General features: G+C 34.3%; 1 protein-coding gene and 1 long non-coding RNA gene across 2 annotated transcripts; one reads left to right on the top strand and one right to left on the bottom strand.

The window, feature by feature from the left end:
• Window positions 1–894: 894 nt before the first annotated feature.
• On the top strand, window positions 895–1,439 carry LOC147514250 (uncharacterized). The gene is made up of 3 exons (XR_015213172.1): window positions 895–935; window positions 1,040–1,209; window positions 1,371–1,439. It is a non-coding gene; the product is annotated as an uncharacterized LOC147514250 (long non-coding RNA).
• An 8,079-nt stretch (window positions 1,440–9,518) lies between these two features.
• On the bottom strand, window positions 9,519–15,479 carry LOC147514249 (uncharacterized). The gene is made up of 5 exons (XM_086581958.1): window positions 15,046–15,479; window positions 12,973–13,587; window positions 12,842–12,874; window positions 11,899–12,066; window positions 9,519–10,157 (listed from the first exon to the last, which is right to left on the bottom strand). Exons 1-5 carry the CDS (start codon window positions 15,389–15,391, stop codon window positions 9,706–9,708), a joined length of 1,614 nt encoding a protein of 537 aa, XP_086438084.1. The 5' UTR covers window positions 15,392–15,479; the 3' UTR covers window positions 9,519–9,705.
• Between the last annotated feature and the right edge of the window lie 211 nt (window positions 15,480–15,690).

Raw genomic sequence — 15,690 nt, 5'->3', positions numbered from 1 at the left:
CATTTGTCCTAGCTTGTAGATTTTCTTGGCATGGGAATGAAAATTCAGGAGAACTCTTCGTGGTTGATTGATCGTTGAAATGATGTATCGCCGTTCTCGCTTGAAATTGTTGTCCGATTAGAAAATTCTATTGCTTATTAGAAAAAAGATTTGCTCATTCGTCTTTGTTCTTGCAATCCTCTTCCAACCCCTCGACTTACCTACTTGATTAAGGGAAGGAATGGTATCGGCCGCATCCTGAAGTTTCACCGGTCTCATCTCGCTCTTTTCCAATATATCCGACCGTTCCCATGTTCACGGGGACTCTGAGTATAGCAATTATTCCTCCTGAACTTATCTTCCCATTCCCTTTGAGCATTTACCTAAGATATGTCACTTATCCCATTGCTTTCCAAAATTGCCAACACCTCGCCAGTAGCCTTCGGCTTTCTTTCTTTGTTGAGATACCTATGTTAGTCGCTCCACTACCCTTTTAGCTAATTCATCACTCTGTCTTGCGCTTCTCGAGATGGATCTTTCCGACAAGAATCGGGCACAAAGGAACTCTATAGTCATTGAAGTTGACTCCTCCATGACAATTTTCTGTTATGATCAAGCTCCTATCAAACTTTTAGTCTTACCTTCTTATTGATCTTTGGTGAAATTACAGGACCTATCATAAGTCGTTTTGAATTTCACAAAACCTAGTTCTTCAGATCAAACTTTTAGTCTTACCTTCTTATCGATCATCGACACCAGCATTTTTCTTTCGGATCGAGATACCTTTATGCAAACATTTAACGAGTCAACGGACATTGAGGGGCGGGGATGGCAATGTTGCTTTGCCATACAACCGGAAGAACAAATGCTTTTTTGGATAGTAGGGTTGAAATTGCGTGGAGCTGAAGTAGAACGATAATAACTTGTGAAGAAGATGAAGATGTGCTTCTCCAAATGTAAGCTAAGCTATGATCACCTTGTTTAATTCCTTGACTTTAAAATTTAGATGATTTTCAAGACATTCTATCTTATGCATGTCTTTTTGGTCATTGACTTATAGGAGCTCAAAGCTTTATGAGTTTGAAGGAAAAGGAGATAAATGGAAGGAACTATGTCCTGGTACCGTAAAGCTATTGAACCACAAAATAACTGGAAAAGTTCAATTGATTATGCAACTGTGGAATTCATAGTGAATACCTTACATCGGCTATTTCCATCGTTTGATTATAGGTACTAGCTTCTTCTGTTTGCTTCAAATATGCAGGTCTTAAAAATGGATTTTGAGCATACGGATGACTAATAAAGACATCTATACATCATCTTTATGTTTATTTTCTATTTTTCTGGCCTCTAAATATTAGGATTTAACTGCTCTTAAGTTAATATTGTAGGTGGTTGATTGACGAAATGCGTGAGAGTTTTCCAAAGGCAAGTATGCCTAACGATATAAAATTTTCTATGTTATTCATCTACTTGACCATCTCAGGTTATTTGGGTTCTTGCTTTTCTGGTCTCTTTGTAATCTATGATTAGAGTGTCACAAATTAGGTGTTTTTTTATAATTATATCTATAGTTTACAAGCGGGTTTCTGATTGTTGATTTATGGCGAGTGAATTGTTATATTTCCAACTAGAGAAGGAACCAGCGTCTCACTAAAAACTTGAAAAGTCTTTTACTTGCGTTGTAACTTGTAAGGATCACCAAGATTAGTCATTTTCAATTGCCTGATGACTGAGTTTGGTTTGTACTTCGTAGGTACCTTATTATATGTGTTAATCTTTTTTTTTTTTATATTTTTTTTTCTATATTATATTATATTAAGGGTGTTTAATTTTGTGTATTTCACCATTTTTTCAGATGAGAGAGAGAATATTTCTGCTGAGGGTGATAAGTTCAAATATGTTATCGACCAAGTCGAAAGCCTACATAGTCAAGGTACTTTTCCCCCTCTTGTTTTTATTATTATGTCTACATTTGGGCATGATAGCTTCTCTAGTTTGATTTCAGTGGCTAGCTTGCAATATAAAACAAAAATGTATCATTGAATTAGTTACAGATTTTGATGTACCTAGCATACTTGATTTTATTGTTACAATGCTCCTGGCGCGGCACCCGCTTGTCTTGAAGTACAACATAAGTAGGACTTTATTAAGCTTAGTAAAACACTATGATGTTTTGGTGTATGTATGACCACATTCGATATTGCTTATGAATTAAATATGGAGAAAACACCGCGCTTTTTCTTCCACTTATATGTTCTCTCTTTGCTTTTTGGGTTCAGTTCAGAATCCCAGGGAACAAGTTGCAAATGCCGAAGCTTTGTTAGATATTTCCAACACCATTGTAGCTTCTGTCAAATCACAAAACAGTGATGGAATTACTCCATCTGATTTCATTACTTCATTGCTTAGTAAGTTTGCACATCAAAATGGTGAACTGAAAGCAATCGAGAATCCAAGGGACTCAATGGCTTGGGGTAATTTTGGTTTTCTTGCCCACACACATTATAAGAAGGGCCGGTGGATGCTCAACCATGTCAGTGCTTTACTTTTTTTTATTATCTTTTTGAAATAGAAATAATTTTCAAGTTTTAGTCTCCTTAATTCAATAAATCTTCATTTAAATATGTGTTTCTAATGTAATTTAGGCTTGGGCTTATGGATATGGAAATAAAGCAGCGGAAGGTTGTTCAGAGAAAGCGTGCGAGACCTCCTGCTGAAAGCTCTTCTCATTTTGAGGAGGTTAGTCAGTTGCCAGGGTAAGTTATCCCAGTGTACTCACACAGTGGTGCTACAGCAAGCCGAAAATATGTCGGATCTGATAATAAATAAAAGGAAGAAGAGATGGCAATGGGAGAATGCGACAAAGAAAAGCCATTCTTTGGATTCGCGAACCGTTGCTACTCTTCACCCCCTCGATGTCGTTCGCACTAGATTTCAAGGTACATTCACATATTATTATTATTATCATTTTCGATATATAGGCGAAGTCATAGGAAACAGTGGCAAAAGCCGAGGCACCGAGTCTCTTGGAGGCGCGATTGGTGAAGAATGTAGATAAAATCCCTTCTCAATAATCCTTCCTTGATCAACTAGAGATAACTTACTAGTTGTGTAAGTAGTTGGGGACCTGTTAAATGGGTCTTGAGTCAATGGTGTGTCTGGGCTAATCACAAGTGAAGGAAAATCAAGTATACTTGGTGATAACATCTCTAGCTCCCTCGGCGAAAACCCGCAGTTCTGAACCAATCTAGACATCAATGGACTTACTTTGAAGTTCTTAAAACTGTTTCTTCTCTCATATAGCTTGTTGCCTTGTTTCTTGGGTCCTGTCTTGATAGGATGGATGACGCTCTTCGCCGATGCATTGTTAGAATGAACTGAAAGCCCTCTTTGTTTATTTTGTTGTGTTTTGTGTTCTAAATGCAGTTTTGTCATGTTAGATTGAAATGTTGTAAATGTGGTTGGGTTTGGAGAGGTTGTAACATTGTAAGAGATAGGAATTGAATGGTGCATTTAAGGACTAGTTTTTTTTTTGTGCTTACACCAATGTGGAAAGCAAGGGGATTATGGTTAAACTCGATAATATATTTTTGTTCCTGATTTGGCACTAGTGGGTAGGGTTTTTTTGTGTTTCAGATTACTATTTTTTGACTGAGAGCAAGTGGGGGGGTTTTCATTTGTTGCTTTACCTTAGCTGTCATTGTGTCATTGTGTCGGTCATAAAAGTCTTAGTTATACCACCAAATTGGTTTAGCTGGTCTCGCTACAAAAATATGAGAAATTATTATTTTTATTAGCAACCCATCGAAGAACGGTTTATAACCGTTACAAACGAATTTTAAATTATTTTTTTTAAATTAACTAACAACTTTGCAACGGTTAAAAACCGTTGGTAAAAATTTTAACAAATTACCAACGCTTAAAAATCGTTGCAAAGGTTTTAAATATGTATACGCAATAGTTATAATAAGCGTTGGAAATTTCTGTTTGCAACGCTTTTTAAGCGTTGCAAATATTTCCAACGCTTTACCGACGCCATATTTGCAACACTTAAAAAGCGTTGCGAAAATTATTAGCAACGCTTTTTTGCCGTTGCAAATAGCCTGTTATGGTGTAGTGATCATTCACTTGGACACCTTCTTATTCAACTAAGTTGCGTCGTAGAAAGTTTTGGGGCTTAATTCTGTTTGGTGGTGCATTCCATGTTAATTATTTATGGAAAGACCCACAATTTTTTTGGTTGTTGATATACGGTAAACTGCATTTTAATACATATATATTAGATAAAGTCTCGAGTATCTGACTATAAAAGACTCATTTTATTCTTCGGTGTACTCCATTCCAATCTTATGTTATGGTAGTGCACCATTAAGGTAACCGGACCCTCCTTTTGGAGCAAGTGGTTGTAAGTGTAAGATCCTTAGTCCACGTTTCATATGACTCACGCATTCATCTCTTGCACTTTTTCTTGTTGTTTGAGTAGTGTTTCTCTATGGAGTGAGTATCATTTTAATTTTTAATCGTAATTTTATTTTATTTTTCCAAAAATCAAACATATAAAAATCTAAAAAAATTAAAAACATAAACATGTATTAGTAAGTTTAGGGAATCTGCATTTAAAAGACCCAAGTTTTTGTACAATACAACCTTCTTGGAATATAGGCCAAACAAAAAATTTCAAACTTAAAAAGAGTTTTCCAATTTTGTTTGGGGGTGGCGTATTTTGGTCTTTCATTTCAAAACGTTTTCCCACCCTTTGTCTGTCATGTTTACTCCAGTAGAATTGATGTTAGTTAGTACGTAACAGTTTAATTGTGCTTCATGTTATCATATCATCTTTACAATATTTCTGTTACAGGTACTGCCAATTTTTGCCACGTTTCTATGGTAAATTCTTTCCTTATCTCTTTACACTTTGAGGACAAAGCGTTTAATTTTTTTTTCCGATAGAAAGACAAAGCGTTTGATTGTTTAGGGGTGGGATAGAAACATTTACAAAAATTAGGCACTTTTCGGATGTAAATTACGCACTTTTCTTTATAAAATATAAAAATTATAAATATTGTTTATACTAGGCAATTAGTGATAATGGTATTGTTCCCTTCTCCATAATGATATTAGTCTAGAAATCTCACGTAGTACTTGAATTAGGATTTAATTTTTGAAACTTAGATTAATATATAGGTAATAGTCATTGCATCTTTTCATGAACATCTTGCATGAGCATCTTTGATTGTACTTGGCAGTATTTTTCTGAGACCTAGGTTAGAGTACTTAATACATATCCTGTGAGCATCTAGCCTAAAAGCCTCATAAGAGTGAAATATCTGAGTGATGACACAAGGGAGAAGTAAATTCCGAGTAGAGAAATCATACATCCACTTGCTTGATCACCACACTATATTCTAAGCGAGAATTTAGGCCATCTTTGGATCGATATAGCCAGAAACTCACACCTATATGAAATTTATTATCCGCTAGTCGCCCCACATAGACTTTCATTAGCCTTTTCACAAACCACAAATCTTTTACCCAATAAAACAAAATAAAAAATAAAATCAGCCTACCTATCTGGATAAGTATGAGAAATAGGATGAGTGAAGAAAAGAAAAGAGAAAAACCTGTGTAAACAAAAATTAGTTAGTTGCTTCAGAAAAGAAAAAGAAATGAAGTTTCCATTCAAAGAAAAGAAAAGAAAAGAAAAAGAAAAATAGAGATAAAATAAAAACTCCAAAAATAGAATAAAATGAGTCAAAAAGCCAAAATAAAAAGGCTAATGATGGAAACAAAGTGTAGAAGCAAAAAAGAACAAGGTTTTCTCTAGTTACATAATATGAAGACCCTATTTTCTCAGACTTGTCTTTTTGAATATCTATTTCCTTCCTTTTTTTAACCAATACTTACGCTCCGTATCACCTAATAAAGACCTCTAGCTCAATGAGGAATAGGTTGGTGTGATAGTAAGTGGTAGATGTGTTTGATTGACCTCGGCTTTTTTGGATTGTCATTGAGATTGTGAGGAAACGTGTGCCCACTGCACACTGGAGTTAGCAGACTTGAGTGGAAAAATCATAGTGTTATGTGTTTTGACACATTCCTTGTGAGAACCTACTTAGGCACGCTACCCAAAAGTTTCAGAAACGGACCTGCCATTGCATTTTATATCATAGTTAATTACATAGTTGTTTATCTTAAGACGATTTGATTATTATGCATGTATTAGTTTAAGTTTTAGAATGATTATCCTTGTTTAAATACTAGTGAGATGTATAGATTCCGAGATAAAATTAGAGAAAAATTACTTTTAATTTTTTTTCTTAGTCGTTGTAGTATAAATGAAGTTTGTGAGTACCTTCTCTAGAAAACTCCCACGAGGCTATAACTCGTCCGCTAAGGAATCCCTAGTGGTTTAAGGCCTTATTGCATATGGTCAATGCAGTTGCACTCAGCGAAACGAGACTAGTTAAAAATACATTTTTGGCCACTTATTTTAATTTCACATAATTGCTTGAGGACAAGCAAAATGCTGTTTGGGGGTGATTTGATAAGAGCCCAAAACTGTAGTTTTAACCCTTTAATAGTATTTATATTTAGCCAATTATGTTATTAATAATATAGGTTTATCACTAATTACGTGCTTTTGAGTATTTCAGGCTTCGGAGTTGAATAAATGTCAATTCGTTACTGATTAGGCGCTAAAAGGAGCTAAAATGATTGCTAGAGAAGTTCCATGAAGAAAGCCTAAGTCTAATGGAGAAAAAGCCCTTAAAAAGCGCAAGTCAATACTGTTAAGTGAAAGTCAAGCCGGATTAGAGAGCTGAAGAAAAGTCAATATAACTTCAAAAAGTCATATATTTGGACTCATACCTTGGAATTAGGCCCATTTTATATCAAAATAACCGGCTCAAAAAGCTCTTTCCAATGGTCTAGGCTTTGACTCGATCAGAGTAGTATAAGTTGGTGAAAACTCGTGCTACAATAACACAACCATAATTAAAAGTCTAAGATTTATCCAATTGGGTTATGGACTTGATTTATGGGTCCATAACCTAGCCTAAAAGCCCATGCATGAAATTGTAACCTAACCCTCTCCTATATAAAGAGGGTTAAGGCTAAAACAAGAAAAGGCTACTCTCCTCTTTAGTTTAGTTTTAAATTTGGGTTCTCTCTCTCTCTCTCCCCTTCCATTAGTTTAGTTTAGATTTAGTTTATAGCCTCTATTAGAACCTTTCAATAAAAGCTTTAGTTAATTCAATTCAATTCAAGTTATTTTAATCAAGTTTAGTTTAATTTAATTATGTCTTATTATTATTGTTTATTGTTAATGAACCTAATGAAACTAAGCTAAAAACTCCATTAGAGGAGTTTTATGAAGTCTATGTGAGGGTTATGATTGTTCTTCTTTCGTTTTCTTATTGTCTTATGTGCTTCAAGTTCAAGTTCTATAGTTGTTTAGAGATAGAGATTATAGAAGTTGAACTAGAGAAATGAAACTCCACAAAGAGATTTGTGGAGGAGAATTTCTCTTATGTTAATCATATCTTAGTACAGAGATTGCTAGGATTGGTTAATGATTAATAATAAATTGTGGCTTTTGTTGTTTTACCTTGTGTAGATTAATAAATGTTAAGATTAAAACATGAGAAACTAGTTAGAATAATCATAGCTTCACATAGATGGATTAATCCTTCCTCTATGTTCTCCCAATTCATTAAATTCACCTTTTAATTGCTTAGTTAAATTAGTTTAATTTATAATTAGTTTTAGTTTAAATAAATTACAACACTACTCTTATTGTTCTCACCATTGTTTCCTTGTGTTTGATTAATTGAATTCGTTTAAGTCTAGATAGATTAAGAGTGGAACGAATCCTGACTCTCTATATTGCATAATGAATTGAGAGTAGGAATATTGATAAGGTAGTTGATTATTAGTTGTTTATATTCATCTATAGATAATTAAGAAGCAATTTACGGGGTATCAACCTGCACTCAAGGTTTCCAGCTCATCCCACAAAATTAACTTTTCTTGACTTTTATTGCTGGCATAAACAACAGTGAAGGAGAAGGAAAACCCATACTGCAGACTTGTAGCTTTGCAATGTATAAACTGCCCTCCTTCAACTTCTTTCTGAACATCTAGAAAATTCAGATCCCATGTAATCCAAATTCTCCCATACTCATCACTAGCATAATTGCCCAAGTTGGGCAAACTTTTCCTGCTATTTCCTGATACTTCTCCATCCTAACCTTTGTTTCCACGAAGCACATACAACTTAACTTGTTATCCATAATATACTTATTCAAGGTTTTAGCTTTATTAGGGTCATTCAATCCCCTTACATTCCAGCTACATAATTTAACCATTGACATAAGAATCTTTTTAATGTCCTCTCCTCTTTCCCTGCCCTTTGGGTCTTCCCCTACCTGTTTTTGCTAGTGTTGTTGTTTGTTATTTTGTGTTTGTCTTCTTCTGTGCCCTAGTTTGAATTGGGGTGTTGTCCAAAGTCACTCTAAGAGGAGTGGTGGACATATCGCCAAACAGTTCTGGCTCTGCATTAGACAAATCATCATCCTGCAGATCAACTCCTCAAATCATCATACAAGTAGGGTTTGCCCAACCCTAGCATCATTTCAATAAATAAATAAATAAATGTGGAGTTACTTTCCTAATCTATTTAAAATTGATTACCTTAATCATTCAAATTTCTAAAATAGAAGTTCCTAATCAAGTCAAAGTATAATTGTAGATAGAGAGGTCCGCATAAGATAGTGAGATCCATGTAGCAAGCTCTTCACTTAGATGTGTGCCTGCTTTAATATAGAGAAAGAGGTGAAAATGTGGGAGTATCACAAATGATCTTCAAATGTGGGGGGTATCGCAAAAGAGATCTTTAAATGTGGGGGGTATCGCTAATTCCCCCTAGAGAAAGAGGTGATATAGATTACCGACAATTCCCAGTAAAATATGACTTTTCACACAACGACCACAAGAAAGTCAAAACAAGTTAGTAATTCCAAACACGAAACAACTTTCAAAATTACTTCCGCGTCCTGCCCATCTTTTGTAAGGGAAACACAGAATTCAAATTTGGAACCAGTTCGAAAATCCAAAATCGGAAAAATATCAGTCCGGTTTATGGAAAATTTGGAAACACTGAAAAAAAACGGTGGCACCCATACCACAATAACAACATACAGTAGTTTTTGTTGTTGTCCACGATCCACACTGGGTTATGTGGATCATATGGCTGGGAGAATAAATGTGGTGTCTAGTTCTTTCCATGGTCATAAGACTATTAAATGCATTCCTCCCAGCATACAAGGTCCTAAGACTAATACATGCAAGTACCGCCCATTGAATTTCGTAATTTCCAAATGGGACGGATTTTTAATAATTTTTGGTAAAGAAATGGGACGCAAATTTCATCCATCAGATTATCGAAGGAAAAAAAAAAAAAAAAAAAAAAAAAAAAAAAAAAAATCATCCATCGAAAATGAACTTCGATTGAATTCACATCACAATATAAGACATCATTTGAGACAAAAATTGGTAGTGGGCCCATTAACTAAGACTCCCAAAACATCAAAATACCATTCAAAACCTCAAAACACCTACCAAGTATCCTTTTTACTGTACATATAAGCTTCTTAAAACCAACCAGATGCTATTAGGGAATAAGATGAACATAAAAACAGATTACAAGTACCTAACCAGATCCTTTCAACTCTTTAACAAGGGTTCAACAACCTTGCAAGATTCAAAGATTTCTCCCTCAGAATTTTTTAACCAAGAGTCTAGGCTCTCTTTCAAAGATCCAGAATTGACCATCCACCAATCTATGTACCTCATCAACTCTTTGACTTTGCCCCGAGATTCATCATTCCAGACCTGAGAAGAATCATTCCAGGTTTCACTGTGAATGCCGCTCGCCAAATCAAGTATCTTGCTAATTTCCTTAACCTCATAAACAAGTCGATCTGTGGCCTTGTGAGCAGCTGTACGAACCAGGTCAACAATCTCAGAATCCCATTTTTGTACCAACAAAATACGCCTGAATATCGCGGCAAGCCAAAGTAACTCTCCCATAATATTATCACTAGCTATGAAACTATAAGATTCAGGATTTTCAAGGCACAAACTTCGTATAGCTTGTTTCATCCTTTCCTTGAATTCTACATACAAAAAGTAAAGTTAGGGCAGTATACAATGTACTTAACAGAAAATTACAAAACAAAAAGAATCACTGAAATTGATGACATAGAACAGGAGTTCGAAGAGTATCGCGCAGTTCGTGCATTGTTCTCTGAATTTAAACATTTTACAATGGTAAATAAATTAACAGAAAAATAATAAATAATAATAATAATGCCTATGGTTTCTAGCATACTACAATGTAGTGAAAACCGATGTTAAGTCGAGCATCTGGAGCACAGTACATCAATCAAACAATATATCCTATGGTTTCTAGGTAGCGAATTGAGATAACGATGCAATAGCATTGCAATGCCAAACACTATATAACCCTCAGTGCAAAATTTATCATGTGCTATTTCAGCATGGAGAACTAACAAAACAAAAGAAAAACATAACTAGAACTTAAAGTCAAAAAACCCATTCTATTACCATCATTCTTAGTTGATTACTACTAGAAACGACCTGAGCCATAAAGGCATGGAGAACTAACAAAACAAAAGAAAAACATAACTAGAATTTAAAGGCAAAAAACCCAATCTATTACCATCATTCTTAGTTGAGTACTAAAAATGACCTGAGCCATAAAGCTCAATGGCGCCCCTTTGGCACACTTTAGCTTTAAAATAATTTTAGCATTGAAAGCAAATTGTTGTGGTCTAAACTTCAAACAGTTAAATCAAAGTCTTAAGTTTCTTCCATCGTAACCGGGTTCAATGCTCTTAAAAGATCTTAGGTGACTCGTAGTTGAATTAGGATTGCTTCTAATTGTTATTTTAGAATTCCTATTGAGGTGGCGAAACCTTCGGCCGATTACAACAAACCATTAAAAAAACCCAAAATTTGGGTTAAATAATCTCAAAAGATCCTCTTATGCTATCTAACAAACCTAATTACGACACCTGATTATACTAAAACCCATTGCCATAATAACACTGTGCGCCTGAAGTGCAAGTGCACTATATCACCATGGCAACCTCTTAAGTGCTCCATACAGCCATGATAACATTGCTTGCAGCTGGCAAACCATTTCTAACCCTACAGAAATACCCAAGGAGACAAATTTACGCAATTGCTAGAAAGTAAGACAGCAATATTAATCACCACCTGAACTGAATAATTACCAACAATTCCCAATCCAATAATATGACTAGCATTTCAGGGAACAACACTAGAAAGTCCAAACAAGTTAACAATTCCAAACACAAAACAACCTTCAAATTAAAATTATTATTCGCATCCTACCCGATAGAAATTCGGAAAACAAAGTTTATTCCAAAAAAATTAAATCTGGAAACTACTTCCAAAATTTAAAATTGGGAAAATATCATATCAATTTTTGGAAAATTTGGAAACTCCGGAAAAAAGGGCCACCACTTCCACAATGATGTCATACTTTTTCACTTTGATACAGACTTGAGACACTTGGAGATAAAGTTTTAAAAAGTCACTATTATTTTGAACTAGTGCACAGCTGCTATATGATAGCCAAACATCTAGTCAAGACAGATGTAAACCTTATCAACCTGTGAGCTCCATTCAAGAAAGAGACTTTAAAACAATATATAAAAGGACTGCTACACACTGAGAAATGTAAAGACTCGAGTCTATACAGGTTCAGTCTAAATAAGAATAAGTATCTATGCAGGTTCAGGTCAAATAATAATAACTAGTGCAGATAATATGATGAAAGAGGAGGGGGGAAGGAATGTATGAACATACCACGATCATAAGAACCTCCAGCCAGAGCAGACCAAGCACAACCAAGGTCATTTGTTTGTCCCACAGAATCTTCTATCAATTTCGCAATAAACAATTTCAAGTTCTTTTTCTCTGTCTCTGCTTCCTCTATCTTCTTTGCTTCTTCCTTTGCACTTCTCCTCTTTTTGTCTAAATAAGAAAATTAACAGACAAAAGGACTTCAACTTCAATTATACTACAAGATTGTTAAGAAAAAAAGGACTTGGACTTCTATTATACTATGACATCTGTAATGGAATTCCAGAATCATAACAAATCAACTTCTTCAAGTTTCAAGAACACAACATACCATAGTAAGCAATTATAAAACAAAATCCTCTTCCAAGTTTTACTTACAAAAAATACAATAGCAGATAGCTTTGAATTCTAAATATCTCAAACAAATATAGTGCTCGCTTCATCTGCTTAAGGTGTAATATTTGTAATCTCCAGTTAAACTTCTCCTTTTCAATATAGATATTAACGAGCAATGTCAAAAAAAACAAATGTACTGAAATTACACAACTACTTGGTAGTAAAAAACAAAATCCTAAACTATGTATATCAGTTGAAACTATAGAGTCAAATTAGAACTCAATTAAAGAATATGATAATGCACAATCAGAAAGTTCATAAACATAATTAAATATCTCTACCGTTTTAAGTTTTGACTGGGACCAAAAGAAGTTCAGCAAGAAGGAAGGTAGCTATCAAACCAACTTGATAATTAGAGGACAAAAGAGAGAATATGGTATCATAATATCATGTAACAGCAAAGTTTTGTCGCGCAAAATTAGAACTATATGTTAAAACATTATCTTTAATTATATTACAAACAATTTAGAAGTAAGCAAAGAAAGAAAAAGTAAAAGAAAAAAAGACAAAGCAATGTGATAAAATATAATTCACAAATTAAGTTACGTACCTTTAGACTTCTTTTTCTTTTTATTACCCCAACCTACGTGTTAAAAGAAAGGAAAACAAACGTTATGAAAGCAAATTAAGATTCCACAAAAATATATATATATATATATAGTGAATTGAAAAAATTTGTACCTTCAAATATTTTAAGATTTCTGAACAACTCCAACTCTATATTATGGAACTTCATTTCCACACAAAATGTCTTAAACACTTCCATTGTCGACTTCACATCACCCAAACTTCGATGAGTTGGTTTCTTTGTATGAAAGTGTTCTGCTAAATTCTTTAGGCTATTACAGGAAGGCACCCGCAAATGTTGAGAAATCCAACTGTACAGATCTAAAGTAGCAACTGGAATAGGAGAACCAAGATAATAATGTTGAAATGCTTTTCTAATTGCAATATCATCCCATCTAGAACTGTTGAAGCCAACCAGTATTGAATTGTTGATTTCCTGATAAATAATCTTATCGCACTCATCCTTAAAAAATGATGCATTTTTCCAATCTTCTTTAGTAGGATGACCATTCTTTATTGGATATTTACTCGGATGAACTTCGTCTAAAGGCGGCCTAATTAACATTTGTCTTACAGACCGAAGTGTAATTTCATTACATCTAACAAGATACTTCGCACTAGCATACTCCCAAATATATTCAGGATCACATCCAATTTCAGGCACTCTAAATCTTAGAACCTCCAAATCAAATAATAAAATATTTGTTTCTGAAAATGATAATTGTTTCCCTATTATGTAAGAAAAAAATAAATTGTTAGAGAAATTTACAGATTTCCTCTGCTATATCAATCAAAACTAAACAATCTCATGTTATAAAACACATTAAAACTAAACAATCTCATGTTATAAAACACATTTATAAAAACAAGGTCATGAACAACAATGAGACCACTCATAAAACATAACTTGATATCCTTACAATTTTAACTAAGGCCAAAATAGTTCATCAAGAAGAAAGCTAGATTCAAAACCATGCAACTTGAATAATTAGTGAACATAGTGGTTACAGAATCATACTATCATGTAGCAGCATGGTTTGGTAAAAAAAAAATAACCCTAGAAATAAGAACTTTATCTTGAAACACAAGTTTCTACATTAGCATAAAAATTCAATACCATAGTTGCATCAAGTAATAAACAACCATAAAACAAACAAAGTGTTCATCTTAACAATATACTTAGAAAAACACACAACAATAAAATAAAATAAAATAAATCGACCGTTTCAACTTCATCTATACATATAAACTGATTTCACCTTAGTCATGCAACCATAAAACAAATACTTAAATGTCAGTCTGTGTAGTTAAATTGCTACTCGGTCGCTACTCATTTGAAGAGTGAGTAGGTGTAATCGATCAGGGATTAATCGGGCAACTTTTCATAACATTATATTTCTTTATAAATATTTGTTAAATATATTTAACATTGAAATACCAACATAATGGAGCCAATTAAGAACCCAATCAATCAATCAATAAACAATCAAAACACTCAATCAAGTAAAATAAATACGATTAAAGTGTAGAACTTTAAATAATTGAGGGTTGATCGAATTGGCGAAATGTCAAGTTCGATGTTTAACAGTGAAATAGTGATATTACTCGGCTAGTTGGCTAATCGGCACATATTAATCGGCTAATTGGGGCTAATCGGCCGAGTACTCGGGAGAGTTTTTGAAACCGTCTGTGATTGGGGATTAAATTGTTAGTCGGGTCGGCTAAACAACAAGTAGTGGGTACTCAACGATTTAATTGCCCAAGTCAGTGTAATGATTATTGTAACCCATTCAGCCATTATCCCTCTCTTGGTATGAATGGATTGATTTTCCTAATAGAATATCCAATGGTGGATTAGAGTAGGTAAGCAATTAACGTTGTTTCCTTAATTAATATGCAGGGATATTACATAAAAACAGTTAAGAACAAGCTTTTACCATCAGAGTATAGACGTACATGATTTATTTGACAAGTGAAATTACATTTTGAGATTTGTATAACCACGAAATCAAAAGTAATGTGACTTTGCTTACTAATAATGAACCTAAATGTGTCCAGTGCAAAATGTCTAAAAAACAGGATGGCAAAGGAAGACTCGAGAAACAACCAACATTTAAAATTTTGCTTCCAAAAAAAATTCTACGTTATTCTTAACTATCAAGAAGATAATTAAGGCTAGTCGCATACCTTTACAAAGTTTTATTTTATTTTCTAACATCTTCCACACACGTTTTATCTCCTCTGTTTCCTCAGTATCCTTTTCCTTGTCCAATTTTCTTTTCCTTCGACCCTCTTCTCTCCCTTTTTCTCTCTGTTGTTTTTTTTCTTTTTTTTCCACGTTCTCTTCATTTTTATCTCTCTTTCTGGTACCACTCTCTTCCGTTCTCTCTCCCTTTCGCTTGGAAGCCCTTTCCATCTTTCCCTCCTTTGTTTCTGTGTCACCAAAGAATTTGTTTCTTTTATTTTCTAGCTTTTCCACCTCCGTTTCCTCTGACTCCTTAAGTTTTCGCTTGGAAGCCCTCGTTGTCACCATACCTTCTATTTTCGCTACCACTTTTCGCTCTCCCTTAATCTCGTCCTCCTGGTTTTAAGTGGTCAGGTCGAAGTCGGTTATGAATTGGGCTATTTAGGTCGGCCCATTTGCTTTTTTATCAATTGAGATTTGACAACGGGCCCATAGGACAGAAGTGGGTCTTAATTTTGGGTCTAGGACAAACCGGGTGGACCGGGCTGCTGGAAAAAAAACAAGGTATTTTATTCTTGCGGACCCCATTTGTGTTGGATTCCAAAAAAACGATTATTACAAGTGTGCCATTGGTTTTGAAAAATCCA

This window comes from Coptis chinensis, chromosome 2, assembly GCF_015680905.1.
Source record: "Coptis chinensis isolate HL-2020 chromosome 2, ASM1568090v1, whole genome shotgun sequence".
NCBI classification, from domain to species: domain Eukaryota; kingdom Viridiplantae; phylum Streptophyta; class Magnoliopsida; order Ranunculales; family Ranunculaceae; genus Coptis; species Coptis chinensis.
The sequence above is the reverse complement of the archived record's forward strand: the minus strand, read 5'-3'. Positions and strand labels throughout refer to the sequence as shown.